Below are 15,300 nucleotides of genomic sequence, written 5' to 3'. Positions count from 1 at the left end.
TAAACCCCTTTATTTTCATCCATTCTGATTCCATTCCAACCCATCTTCTCTAGTGGACTGCCCTCCTATCATCTTTTTCTTTCATTAATCTTCAAACTCCATCTATTTTTACAAACATACCCCATGTCACTCTCAATCAAAAAAACAAAACTAAAATCATCCTATCATCTGGACTGACCATACTATACCTCTCTTCCCTAACTTAATCAAAATCCTTGAGAAGGTAAACTACACTAGGTACCTCTATTTCCTAATTTCTTATTCACTTCCAAACTCTCTAGAAACTGGCTTCTGACTTCACAAGTCATCTGAAACTGTTCTCTCTAATGTCATCAGTGATTTCTTAATTGTCAAATCTAAGGGTCTTTTCTCAACTGTTTTCCATTCTTCATTTGCTGTTTTGCCTGGTTTCAACTCCACAGGAAAATGATGCCTAAGTGTTGAATATCTCCTGGTGACCTGTTGTTCTTTCCCACCAGTTTTTCCTACTTTCTTTTGTAGACCTCCCCATTTAGACAATAAACTTCTTGAGAGGAAGAACTGTTTTTTTATTAACTGTATCCTCAGTGCTTAGCATAATATCTGGCACATAATAAGCATTTAATAAATGTTTAATGGGCTGCATTAAATTGACATCTGTAGCTCTGGACAATACCAGTGACTTCTCCTCTTAGATACTTGCTTCATCTTGGTTTTCGTGGCACTGATCTTTCCTGGTTCTCTTCCTATATGTCTCTTATTACTCCTTTGAGTGTTCTCTGCTAATTCTTTATCCATGTCACACACAGGAGTCATGAACTCCAGAGCTTTGCCCCATATCATCTTCTCTCATTTACTTAGATTCAACTGTCATCTCAAAGCAGATTTATTCTCATATCTATTTCTTTCTCCTTAGCTTTAACCCACTATACCCAACTTCCTTTTTGGAAATCTAGAATAAATTTTTCATAGGCATCTCAAATCAAACAAATCCAAAACAGAACTTAGTAACTTTCCCTTCCAATACTTTCCCAACTTCCCCACTGAAGGTCATGACAGGCAGGGCCACAATCTCAGAGCCACATTTAATTGCCCATTCTCACCCACCATACATAGCCGCTCTGTTTCTAAAACTTATTTTTCCATCTTTACAAAAGCTCTCATACATGTGCCACTTCACTCACACAGACCAATACCCACTCTAGTATCTCTTACTAAGTCTAATATATTAGCTGTCTAACTTATCTCTTGATTCAATTCTCTTCTCAGTCCAATCTATCTTCCATTTCACTGCCAAAGTGATATTCCTAAAATGCAGGTCTGCCCATGTCACTTCTATTCAGGAAACTACAACAGCTTCCTATATAAAATTCTGTTTGATATTTTAAAGCCCTTCACATTTTTCCTACCTTTCCAGTCTTTGATTTAGGTACAATGGCCTTATTTGTGATTCTTCAGATGTGATCCTTTGTGTTTCTGTTTGGGCTGACCACTATAACTAATATTCTTCCTTCTCATCTATATCTATCTTCTAAGTTTCTCTGGCTTTCTTAAAGATTCAATTCAAATAGAACCATAGATTAATTATAGCCCATTTAAGACTTGATCACTCCCCCCCAAAAAAAAAAAAAAAAACTTTATACACCGAATGATATTCATAAATCTAGTGCCCATCCCTCGAGGTCTCCACATAGCTTTTTGTCTCCTCTATTAAAATGTGTGCTTCTAGAGAGGAGGGACTTTATTTTGTAAACTCAACACAAGCACAGTGATTGCATATAGTAAACACAATGAAATTTTCTTGATAAGCTTAGATTCTTCTTCAGGTATAGGTTTGGAATAAGCAAAGTTCTTCCTAACAGATTCTGCGAGGAAATAATGCAACATGAAATAAATTGAACCAAGAAGACAACAGATATTAAGAACTACAACAATATAAATGGAAAAAACTACAAGGCAATCAAAAATGAACACTGCAAAACTGACCACAACAACTTCCCTTACTTCTCTGCAGAGGTCAGGGGTCTAAATTATCTAAAATCTGAGTTGGAAGGCACTCCAGGGGCCACCTAATCTAATCCCTATCTGACCAAAAATTCCTTCAACATTGTTGGATATTCATCTAACAAACAATGAGTTTCTATTACATATAAGACATTGTATTAGGTGCTACTGAAGATAAAAGGATGAACTACCAAAGGAACCTCATCTTCAAGAGGTTGCATGATGTGTCTGTGGATTTTGACTTCAAAATTTTTTTCTTTCAATTAACAAAAAGCCACCTCCTCTCCCTCCTTCCCAATTAAGAAAAGGAAACCTTTGTAACAAAGGCACAGTGAATTAAAACCTATGACCAAATTAGCCATGGCCAAAAATGGAGGCTTCCTTAGGCCCTCTTCTCCCTCTCTACAGTTCTCTAGAACAATTCTCAGACCTGAGTTTCAACCTGTCCTCATGGTTTCACTGCATCAGCTGAAGTCTTGCCTGGACTCCCTGAAACTGTACTGGTCTTCATTTTTTATAGCACAAGATTCCTTAATAGTCCCCAAGGTGTGAACACTTCACTCCCTTAGTTTCTGAGAATGGTGATCTGTGATGGACACGTCCATGCTGAAATCAGCTCTAACCCTTCTAACTGGGTAATTTTGTCAAATGAAAAGCTTCTGGCAGCAACAATTCGTTATCTGTAAAATGGGGATAGTACTCATCATATACTTCATAGAGATGTGAGGAATTACTACTGTAGGGGACAGAATGCATGATATCAAGTGTATAAGACTTAGATTCAGAAAGACCAATTCTGACCCTTATCAGCCATGGGAGCATGGACAAGTCAGCTAAACTCCATGTCCCTCAAAACACTCCCTGGAATTTCTATATATGAAGTCTTAAATGGCTGCAATTGATATTCATGAAGGAATGATCACACCTGGAAGTCTCTCTCCACAGTCTTCTTCTAATATTGTTAATAATAACCAAGTGTGATCTCAAGCATGTTTCTGTTTGAAAGAGTATCGAAGGCCATCAGAAAATTTTAGTTCTTCTAACTCTGCTACTGATTTCTGTGACCTGAAGCAAGTCACAGTCCTTGAGCCTTAGTTTCCTCTTCTAGAAAATCAAGAGCTTAGATGATTTTTAAAATCCCTTCCAGCATTCTAACTTGTTTTTTCCCCAAACTTCCTCCCTATCAGAAATGTCTCTCTTAATAGCCACATACAGCTTAATTAACCTGTGGCCATTAAAGAATCTACACCTGCCTCTGAACAGAAAGATACAATTTTCCCACCTGCACATGATTCACAAATAAAATCATCACTTGCTTGAGAACAATGTGCAACAAAATCCCTTGTAAAATTAGGAGGAAAAAAGAGAGGTTAAGACTAACAAATAAAAAATCAGAGTAAGATGGCACTACTGTCCTGGTATGTGAGCCCCAATCCCCACTATGTCTACGTCATACCTTTCACTTCAATGGTGGCATTTGCCTTCGGGGCACTGAAAAACTGAAACACACAATGGTATTCTCCTGAATCTTCTGATCGGGGCTTGTTGACCCTGCAGATAAAAATAGGTAAAGAAGTGAGGAGACAAAGTGTCACGGTACAATATGGGGGAGAAGAGGCAGAATTCTTTCAGAGCAGCTCACACCTTCATGCTTCTTAAAGAGAAAGTCCACGTGGGTTCTAGAAGGCAGGTGTGAGCCATGACATAAAAGAGACAAGAAGCCAATAAGTTCTTTTCTCTCAGCACACACACCCAAAAATCTTCAGGCTATTGTAGGCTTTCATGAATCGTCAAGAATAAACTCTGACCAAAGCTTCTAGCTTCCTCAATCCCCTCAATTTAAGCCTCCCACCCAGCTACTTGGTGGGAACTTGGCAAACTATGGAGCAGAAAATATCTTCACTTGTCACAAAACTTTATTATGAAGCTGTGTCCACAGCCATCAGTTAGAGGCAGCTTGCCATTTCTATTTTGCTCATCAGGCTAACAGTACTCATTAATAAGCAAAAGAAATAGTACCAATGCTTTCATGCTAGCAGGTGCCAATATCTTGCTAAAGCAAGTCAGTCCATTTAAGTAACTATGCACAAATTTAGAGGGAAACGAGAGCAGGTCCACAGATGAACTCAATTAAGTGCTGTTCAACCATGGGGCCAAAATCTGGATCTACACTTAGCATTAGGCCCCGTACCCTGATCAGGTGCTTCTTGGCAGGCAAGAGAAACTTTGGAGAAGGCACAAAGACAGTTACCTTTCCAAAGAAGACAACTTTTGGAGAGGTCCAGATCACTAACCCAAACCATTCAAACTAAAAATCTGTGAGTTTTGGAAAATATGTTAAGTAACTAAAATTTTCTTTTTTATCCTGTTTTATTTTATAAACTGAAAAACAAACATTCTGGGAAGGAATCCATAGGCTTCAAATAAGGCACTTGAGTCCATGACACACAAAAAAGTTAAAAAGTCTTGGCTTTAGTCTGTCCAGTTATCTAGCTCTTAGAACAGTATTAATGAGGCTAAGATCACAGGATTAATTCCCCAAATGAACCAGGATAAGTTCATACAGAGTAAATTCCTTAACCTCAACCACAGACTGAACTTCTATTCCCAATGAACTGTTTCACATGCTTACTTGTAGTCATAAGGGAGAAGAGATGAGAATGTATACTGGCTAAAAGAAGCACATTTTCATTATTAAAGAAAACACAGAACACACGTTCTGCTCTGGATGCACTAAGAACACAATATTCAGGGACAAAAAAGACAACACAACTTTTCTCAGAGGAAAACCCAAGAGATAATGCCTCCCATACAAAAGTCTTTCTTATTCTATCCCTGAATTTTTTCTTTAACTAGTCAATCTGAAAATAACAGCCTTACAAATAGGATATTGCACAAATACAACTTTTAGTAGCCCCAACTACTCCTTATTTGGGAAAGAGCTGTGATCACATTTCTGTGAGAAGACATTCTAGTGTGACTCCCCTCTGGAATGTCCTGAAATGTTGGTTATCTCTGAGGAAGAAAAATCACTCTTCAAAAATGAGGTTAGAGGGAAGTATCCAGTCTGGAGCTCTGTAAGAGCTATATATTAAAGCTTTAAATTTAAAGTGACCCTAACAAATTACTGAGGTTCCCAAGGCCTAACTTCTCAATTATACCAATTGGCTAATTGCCAAATTCACAGATATGATGTCATCAACAGACCTTAAAGAAGGAGTTTTAGGGGGTAACCCAGTGAAACAGACCCACCACTCTTGAGATGGCCAAGCAACATGAAAACAGTGGATGAAAACACCATTAATACAAACCACTTATGCTGAGTGATCCTCTTCCACCTCTGGGAAAAGTGAATTGGTGTTAGATTTACCACCTTATAGAAAACTGAGGCCCAAAGTCATACAGTAAGTCAGTGACTCAGTAAGAAAAAGTGCAAACCTACACAGAAGCAACAGAAGACCTGGTTTCTTGGCTCATCCACATGATATAGAACACTAGGCAACAAACTTACTGAACTTCTCAGAGTCACAATTTCCTCAGACAGACAATGGGATAATAATGTATATTCTTACCTCTCAAAAATAGGCTTATTCCCTGAAAAGACTTTTCCCCAATCCATCCCTGGACACGCTGTCAGAGACTAAATTGCCCAAGCTGTCCGTGACCAGCCCAGCCCATTTCAAACATCTCTCCCCGCCCCTGTACCTCCAAGAACAAGAACAAGTATGTAGCAAATAGAAACTGATGGAAATCCTGCTCTAACAAATTTACCATGAACTCCAACCTCATCTTCCACCATCTCCACAAGTCACTCTGGCCCCTGATCTTGGAAGAGGGCAAGCTCCCCTACACCCCTTCCTCTCCCCCAAACTCTGGCCCTTCTCACTTGTATTCCATGTTGCTGGCGTTCTTGCGGGTGGCCGTCAACTCCACCCCATTCTTGGTCCAGTAGCTGTACTGGAGGCTGTGGGAGCTGGACGTGAGGTTGCACTGCAGTGTAAAGGAAGGGGCAGGGCTTTCTCGAATGATGACTTCTTCACTGGTGATAATCCTGGGCTCTGTAATGAGAGGGTACAGTGACAGGAGGCCATAAACCTTTCCTTCTGGCAGCACTGGCCTGGGAGTCAGAAGGGGCAGGAGAGAGGAGCAAGGAGAAAAGGGTGGGGTACAGACAGGACCACATGAGGAAATTCACTTCACCACTTTGGAGAAAGTCAAGAAAGAAAAAATAATGTATATAAGCAGATGACCACTAGTGCAGACAACAGCCTAAGGACCAGTCAGCCTACATGTGAAAGAACGGGACCCATTACTTGCATGTATACTTGTCATATCCCACTTGTTCTTGAAATGCAATGTCCTTGTGACATGGTGCCCAACCATGGTGCCTGAGGCTTCAGCAGTTAGTCACAAACACCAGGCAGCCCCTACCTGGTCGCTTTTGTCAATTGTGGCAGGATGTTTTATATTTGCAACAACTCCTTCTATGGGGTGACTTAAGTCTGTGATAAGAACCGCAAAGGCAATATATGTATGGACTTTCCCCTTTAAATATGAACATACCTTCTAATGGAGCCTAGTTATAACCATTTCTGACAAGTAAAAACGAAGCATAAATATGCGTTAGGTCTTTCAGACCTAATCAGAATCAGAAGATTTCTTTCAGAAATGAAACTTGAAATTCCCCTTAGCCACCTGAGGCCAGCTGCAGAATTTGCAATGTTTTAGCAGCATCACAGAACATAATGAGCTAAAAGAAACCTTAAGAGATCCTACAGTTCAAAGGCCTCATTTTAAAGATGGGAAATGACTTCCCCAGGTCAAACAGAATTAACAACAGAGTAAAAGACTCTTGTATTTGGACATGTTCATTACTCTTCATCACACCACATTACAAACCCCATGGAGCTGAGCACATCCTACTTTCATGTTTCACTCCAGGCACTATGGGTTCAAATATGAAGCCATCCTTTTCCAGCAGATCTAAAATACATGAGACTAGACATGTAAAATAATTTTTTAAAATCATACCCAATCATTCTTGGAAGCCTCAACTTGAAAGCAAACAGCAATCACCTAGGTTTTTTTTCTCTTTTAATTTTTATTCAGATTTTAGCACCCTCAATAACTAATGGATAGAAAAAAAATCTGATCTTTCATATTTGCCAATCTCTTCCCCCTCCCCGCTCAAACCCAGAGATGTGTCCTATGTGTGAAGATAAGGTGCTTCTGTATCACCTTTTTCTGTACAGCTACTTCTAATCTGCAACTCTAATACACTTTTTTATATCTGGAACAAAATTTTTGTTTCTTCTAGGAAAAAAAGGAGAAAAATATTTCAAAAATTGTTTATTTTTTACTATTGTAAAATTTTCAACTTCAATTCAACTCAACCTCAAAGATAATGGTGAAAGACAACATTAAACACTTTAAATTACTTCACAAATGAATCGACTTATGGGTTTTTCCCCGTTCAGAAAAAGGAAAGCTAGCTGCAGTTTATCATCAGGTCATTCTCCCAGTTAACATCAAACAGGCAGGGTCTTTATGTACAAATAATGGAGGCATAGCAGCCACTATGACAGAGAAGCAGATGCATGTTACACAATCATTAGTACAGTGATGTCTCATGGTCTTCAATGTTTATTGAACTGAAGCCAAATCCCTGCAGCTCAGGAAGATGAGCAGAATCTGTTGGGAACCCTGCAATGGAAGGCACACACATTGGCAGCAGAAAGCATTAGAAAGGCATCACACTTCCAAGAGAAAAATCAAGACCAAACAGAGAGAAAAAAAATTTTTTTTAAGATTAAAAACCAAAAATATAAAGATAACATTAAAATTCAAACACTTTTAGTTTAGTTTTGCTTTTTTACTTTATTTTATTGTCCAATTTTGTTGCTCTGCACAGCTCCAAACCCTCCCCCAGTGACACAAGGAAGGGGGCTACAAGGACAAGGACAAGCGATTTTCTTGTTTTTAAGTCTAAGGAGGCCAGATGGCAGATAACCATTTTCATCAATGGCTATGCAACTGACTACTGCTTCTTAGAACTATTAAGGAAGAAATGAAAACTAACATTTTCTGCCCATATTTCTTGGACAATACTAGCACAGCAAAGAAAAATACATTTTTCCCCCTTTTAAATAACTGCTAAAAATCCAGAACAGAATCAATTGGAAATAAATGGGGTAGTTGTTACTTGAGTTGGGTTTTGTGTGAGGTGTGATTCTGTATTGTATATGTAAAACTCAGCAGATGTCACAGCCATCACCTCTTACTATGACAAAAAAAAATATACAGAAACCAGCCCAGGACAGATCATCTCCTATGTCTGCAATGTGTATCTCTATCAGTACCATTATTGACAGATAGGTATTACATTTCTAGTGGCCAATTATTGTTTATGCTTGGCCCAATTCAAGTCTAAGTGGAATCTGCATTCTATTCTTTTTCTTCTCTAGGGGCTAAGGATTTCTTTCAAGCTTCATGGTCACAGACCCAGAAGATATAATTGAACCAGAACACCAGGCTACAGCTTGGTTCAGGCCACTGCTATGATCCAGGAAACCTAAAAATCCCAGAAAGCCTTTGGACAAGGATGCCAATTAAAATAGCAAGTTCCTGCCCCAAAATCCTCCCTCAGACTGTACAAGCTGTCGGCTGCTCTTGCTTATTAGTTTGGGCCTTCACTGGGTCAGGACGAACCCCTTCCAAGTTGGACATATTTCTGCTGTACTGCTGGTGAATCATTCTCCTAATGGGTCAAGATGAAGCTCAACCTTTCCCCATAGCCAGCAGATACAACTTCCTGGAAAGCACTAAAGAGTCAGAAACATAAAGCAATCCGAGAGAGCTAGGCAGAGCTTGGAGGAGCCAAAGTGGGTTGGCTAGGGCCACAATCAGGCACAGCCTGGCTGTCAACAACATGCTGACAAGGAAGAGGAAGAGTAGGTGGGCAGGGGTTAGAGCTCTAGTTAGAGGCTGGTGAATTAAGAACTGATTTCCAAGGAATCGGAAGAGTCCAGCCTATCAACTGTTAGCAGTGTGAGGGCCTCCTCCCCCCCTCCCCAGCCAATCCTCTCCGACTGACCTGAGATACTTCCTGAGAAGTCACATACTCCCTACAAGTCCTTCAGCATCCAAGGCACTGGTTTTTTAAGTCTCTGAGTCAGGTACACTGAAAAAGCTGCAAAGGCAAGGCACTTTGGTTCTGGTAAATACCAGATACAGACTACCAGCCTAGAGGCACCCTTACAGACTAGGCAGAGAGATATGATTGAAGTACCTATAAAAACTGTTTCTTAGGAGAAGACAAAGGAACAGGGGTAGGGAGAGAGATAGGAAAGAGGGGGTACATGCAGAGGAAAGAATGCTTTTTTTTTTTAAATCCATGTCATTCAGTTATTTTTCCCCATACATGTCTATATTGTTTTCTATTTTCCAGAGGCAAATTCTCGGTCTTAATAGGGCCAGCTGCAATGGTTCTTATCTCCCTCTTCCAAGTACTTTTTTTCCATTTTTGGCCCAGTTTTTATACAGAACAGCTTCCAATCCCCATTTTCCAGAATGACTATGGTTTAAAAGCATCATAAGGAAACAGAGATTGAAACCTATGTTCCATTCCCTCATTAGTTAATACCAATGTCCCAGGAAGTACTTTAGTCTTTACTATTCAATGTGCCAGTTGTGGATGCACACCAAGTAATTTCAAAATCGAGACCTGTCAATCAACTAAAGCTAGAGATGAGCCAGAATACCACTCGATTAGAGAAAACTCAAATGCAAAATACTGAAATTGGACTATTGCTAGCAAAGTCGTTTCTCACCCTTCCTTCCTCCCCAACTCCCAACTGTGTCAATCAGCAAGTCACTCTCCAGATAGTAAAAGAGAAACAAAAACTGGCATCCAATGCTCTCTCTCTACCTGCCACTATGGCCACTGGGGAAAGTCCTGAGCTACCTGCCTTGTTCAGCTCTACTGGCCAGAGAAGAAGAGAGTGGTTCAGTAAGTTCCTCTTATAGAGAACTCCAGAGGAACTCAGGATGGCTGCCTTCCTTTAACGAGTCCTGGAAAGGCACCCAAGCTGAGCTGTCACAGGGAGACAAAATCCAAAGGACTACCTTGTCACCTAGGGTAACAGGACAGATGGGACAAATCCCTGACTGTTTCTTGACTGGCAAGAACAGAGGATCCAATGAACAGAGCAAGTGAGAAGTCTGCTGTGGTAAAAAGCTATCTAAGACACACATGCCACTGTTTTCAAAAAAAAAAAAGGAACTGGGACTATGGGAAAATTCACACTTGCAGATGACTTGGGACAACCAAAGTACAGCACCACACTACACTAGACCAATGGCAGCCATTGCCAACGTCCCATCACATGGTATACAGTTACAGCAACAAAGGAGGGGCAGACACACAGGAACTCAAAAACCACACAGGTGAAGGCAGCCACTCTGAGAGCTCCAAACAGATGACCAGAAAAAATCAAAAATGGTTAGATTAGGGGAGAAAAAATAAAGTAGAAAAAGGCACTAGAGAAGAAGGCAGCAAAAGGATGCAGGAAACCTACTACAAAATTAAAGGGGGGGAAGAAATAATTTCAACACTAGACTGATTTGAGTGTGGTTTTGTGGAATTTGAACCTCCCCACATCCCTTGTCCCTCCTCCCTCCTCCCACCCCACATGACAGGAGATTGGAGACATTTTCATATTTTTTCCCAAGTCCTTTGTTCCTAGAGAAGAAAGAGACACACAGAGGGAATGAACTGAGGAAAACGGGAGGGAAGCGTACAAAACGGGGGAAAGGAAGGGCAAAAAGAAAAAAAATTGCCACAAATGTTTTAATATGCTATAACTGAGGGGGTTGTGGGTTTGAAAGAACAAAGACAGGGTGGGTGGTCATACTAGGAAGGAGGTAGAGGGGGAAAAGGGTCACTGGGCCACCTCTAAGGACTACAGTGCTACTACTGTAGGGTGCTGGACTCACTCTGAAGGACGCTTATGGTAGCCTGGGCTCGGATCCATGTTAGGGAGGGATTTTGCCTCAAGTCATTCCTCCTTGGGTCGTTGCTGGCCCTGCACTCGTAAGTCCCAGAGTCCTCCAAGGTGAGGCCGGTTATTCTCAGCACACTCACGCCGTTTGAGCCGTAGGCGGTGTTTACGGTGACACGGCGCTTCCGAGCACCGTCCCACAGCTGTCTGAAAGACTCTGGCTGGTTGACTTCTGCGTACCACCACTGGATCTCTGGAGTGGGGCTCCCAACCACGTCACAGTACAGCTCAAAGGCGTCCCCCGTGAGTTTAGTTTCTGACATGGGCGACTTGACAAACCCAGCTAGAGGGAGGGGCAGCAGGAATGCAGTGACAGGCCAGTCAGAAAAAAAAAATCAACAGGTGTTAATAGTAATTTTTTTAAAAGAAAAGAAAAAAAAAGCAAATGAGTTGCAAAGAACAGAAAAGGATTTATTTAAAAAATAGAGACAGTAACAGCAATTCATACAAGCTTTTAGAAGAACCATCCTGGCCAGCTTAGGAAGCAAAGGCAGGCTGATTAGAAGCTGGGATAGCCCTGGACAACAACTGCCAGGCAGAAGCAAGCCCACTAAGCAGCCTTGATAGCAATGGGCCCAGTGAGCAGGAATGGGAGAGCCTGAAGGCCGGGAAGCATCCTTACAGCACAAACCATTACCTTTCCCAAACTGGGCAAGTGATGAAAGAGCAACTGGAAATCAGCATCAGGGTTAAATGCCAAGCCAGAATCTCTCTTTGGGAGAACTGATGGCCCTGGGTATGTTGCAGCGCCTTTATGAAACTGCAGCAGTGCATGTTAAATGGCCCAGAGAAAGCTTCCTTTTGGCTCATTCTACAACTCTCCTGGAAGTCCGGAGATGGTATCTAAGGAAGCCATTGACAAATGTCAGATGTCCATCAGATGCAAGTCTTTCTCCTGAACTCAGGTTGGACTTTCTTCTTTTGAACATGTGGCCCTAAACTTAGCACAGTATCTAGCAACACAGGTACTTAATAAATGTCTCTTATTGAGCAAGGACTTAGAAAACTACACAGAACCAAACCCTACTACTTCACCAGATCTCCTATTCATTTAGTACTTGATCTACATTTTTTCTGTCTTGAATAAGAACAATTTCCCAAAACAAACTAGAACCTGTAGGTGAAAACTAGGGCCCAATTGTGTTGGTCAATGTCAAAAAAATAATCAAGGCATTTCTCAAGCCCAACCTCCCCCATCCCATCACCACAGTAGATGAATACTGCCCCTTCTTTTCCTCCCACCAAGTATTTGCTTATGATTACAAATCAAAATGATGTATTAGGAAGTAGAAATGTAACAGATGAAAAATCAAAGCCTCTTTGAAAAGCTTATAGAGCTAGGTAGGTCCTTAGAAAGGCAAGACCTGATACAGTCTTACATTACACCTACAGACTATCTTATCTGCTGATTCAAACATCATACAGGAAGATGATAGAGATCACTCAAGACTGACTACACATTTTCCCTAGGGATGCTGGAGCAGTACCTCTGCAACTGAACAAGGTGGAACATTCCCTCAGAACCACAGAAGCAAAGGGAATGGGGCTAACCCAACTAGAAAATACAGGCTTCAGGAAGAAATTCTTATACTTTAAGTGTGACAGTACTTGCCTTTAAAAAAAACTCTGCCATATAACACACATTTAGAGGGGGAGAAAACCTTCTATGTAACATATAAAAGTCTTAAGTACTTCTCCCCTCCCCCCCCCACCAAGGAAAGACTAGATCACAAATCTAAGCTCCAAAGTAGCTTAGCATTGTAAAAAAAAAGAGTTCTTTCTGGGAGGTTGGCATCTTCCAATTCTGCTAGTAATTAGCTGTGTGATCCTGGACAAGTACCTTAGCTCTCTGAATCTCAGTTTCTTCTGTAAAATGAGGATGATGGGCTGAATTACTTCTAAGATCCCCTTCAGCTCATCAATCTCTAGTCAGGAGAATATTTTAAATATTCCTTGGAGTTCATTACCTGGGGGTACAATGACCTCAAGCCTTGACCTATGTTGCTCTATGACCTTGTATGCTCTTAACCTATGAGGCATAGGTAAAAGCATCAAATGTCAAGTACAATGACCATATAATTCATTTATATTGCTCCAATTACCCTCTATTGGTCACTGCTAGCAGGAACTCCATGAAAAGCCTCCTGCCAAAGACCCTCAGGAACCACAAAGGTATTGTTAAGATCCAGAAGAAGTTCAGAATGAGTCACTCAAATTGGTGCCCCCTCTTAGCTGTCTTGTCAGTGGATGATGGTACAGCATGTGGACCTTAATGTAATTAAGCATTAAGTATATAAAGAGAGATGGCTAACTAGGAAGGATGAATCTTATAGTAAGTCAATACTTTTATTCATTTCCTTGAACTATTTTTTTTTCTTTCAGGTATGCAAACAACTCTAAGTAAAAAAGATTTATTTCCAAGAAAGACACATATGATGATTATTTAATTTGTTGGTTTAAGTAGTCACTACTTTTTAGGGAAATGAAAATAGTCTGGAATGTTCTTTGTTCCAGCAAATCTTACTAACTATAGCAAGGTTATGTGAAGTCTTGCTCATTTTCCTCTAATAGAATTATTAACTTCATGGTTTCCTAAGAGAGCCAGATTCCTAAGAGAACCTATCATATTTGACAAGACTTAGACAAAGGGAATACAGATGAACAAAGAAAAACTTAGGTGAATCCTGAAACAATTTGGAGGAAGGACAATTGATTAAAAATAAAAAGAACTTCACTATATTCCTTGCTGAACAGGCTAGTTCAAAATACTAAGTACTTTACTTGTTCTGATCCTTCCCATACCGTAGAGGGACTGATGATCATTAAATTTTAGATTTAGATCTGGACAACACCTAGGTCATCTAATCTAACCCTCTCTGTTTTACAGATTAAGAAACACAGAAAATTATCAGTTGGCCATGATCATATAAACAGTAAATGGAAGAGCTAGATTCAAAGCCAGATACTCTGACTCTAAACCAAGGGAAGGCTTTTTTCATTTTACCCCTTTACCTAGAGGAGCTGAATGGAATAGAAGGAAGGAGAAAGACTTTTCCTTCTGATATTCTTGGCAGGGGCCATGGTAAAATAGGTCCCAGTCACTGTACAAAAGCTACAGTGTTTTAATAAGTTCCTTCAAATAGATTTTCACTACTCCTACAATCACCCAGTTAGACAAGTAGGCCTATAATATGCCCATTTTACAAATAAAAAATTAAGACTTAGCAGTTAAGTATCAGTCACTGGTATCAGCACCTAAGGAAACAAAAGGCCATCGAGTTGATGAATTTTGCTACAACCTCTTAGAGAAGTAATAATTCATCTAAGGTTACCACTTCTGTCACAGCCCTAAGTGGCAGAAATAGCAGAATCTTAAGTCTTCCCACTTCCAGATCCCTATTCTTTCTACAATGCCATGCAGCCTCCCTATAAATCAGAAGATTCCTTCTTTCTCATCTCAGCAGTAAGCAGTTAGTGAAATGAACTCCTCTCTAAAGCACTCACACAATTGCCTAGGAAGACAAGAGTAGCAATAAACTACACCTCATTAGCCATCCAAAATTAGCTTCAATTTGGTAGATGAGAAGAACCAGCTCTCAGAAGCAAGAGGTAAACAGCCTCGGGTCTAAACCATCTTCTTTGCTTCCAGACACACCACGCCTTCACAACGAAGTTACAGTTGAAGGTCATAATGCCTCCAAAGACATGTGCTTCTATAAAAGCCTAAGTTTGGGAAGGTAAGCAAGGGGGAACTAAACCCCAGGAAAGTTTGCTAAAGTTCCACCAAATTCAGAAAAGTGTATTTTGTTTTACAAAATATTCTTCACCCCACTCCCACCCCCAACACAAATGGCTACAGTAAGATATCAAGTTAAGTTTGAGTGTTACAAATTGGCTCTGTTGTTACTGCATTTAATAATCATGAAATTGCAAAATCCTAGCTGGCTGTTTGGGAGAGGAAGGCAAAAGGAAAAAAAAAAACTGATCAAAGTATGTGACAAAGTTGGGAGGTGGGAAAAGACAATCCAGTTGTGTGACTGGGAGAGAAGAGAAAAGAAGCTGAGTGTAGTAGCTAGAGAAAAGCCAAGCCCGCTAGCCAGAAAAAGCTAGAGTCTGGTTTGTGAGACTATTAGGTTCAAGATGGGGACACAGAGAAAGCTGAATTCAATCCAAAAGACAAGAGGGCTTTCACATAGACATAGCTGCCATCTGAAACAAGAATCTTAATATCTACACTTCCCCATTTAACTCCAGGGCA

The 15,300-nt window shown here is 40.4% G+C and overlaps 1 protein-coding gene across 1 annotated transcript in view; it reads right to left on the bottom strand.

Moving 5' to 3' along the window:
* The window catches only part of NPTN (neuroplastin), a 67,782-nt gene that overhangs the window by 19,479 nt on the left and 33,003 nt on the right, over positions 1-15,300 (bottom strand). The window contains exons 2-4 of the mRNA XM_051982329.1: positions 10,978-11,325; positions 5,870-6,041; positions 3,440-3,534 (exon numbers count right to left, since the gene is read on the bottom strand). Coding sequence (XP_051838289.1) covers positions 3,440-3,534; positions 5,870-6,041; positions 10,978-11,325 — 615 coding nt within the window. The remainder of the gene's footprint in view (positions 1-3,439; positions 3,535-5,869; positions 6,042-10,977; positions 11,326-15,300) is intronic.

The sequence above is a fragment of the Antechinus flavipes genome, chromosome 2, assembly GCF_016432865.1.
Source record: "Antechinus flavipes isolate AdamAnt ecotype Samford, QLD, Australia chromosome 2, AdamAnt_v2, whole genome shotgun sequence".
NCBI lineage: Eukaryota > Metazoa > Chordata > Mammalia > Dasyuromorphia > Dasyuridae > Antechinus > Antechinus flavipes.
This window is presented reverse-complemented; position numbering and strand designations above follow the sequence as displayed.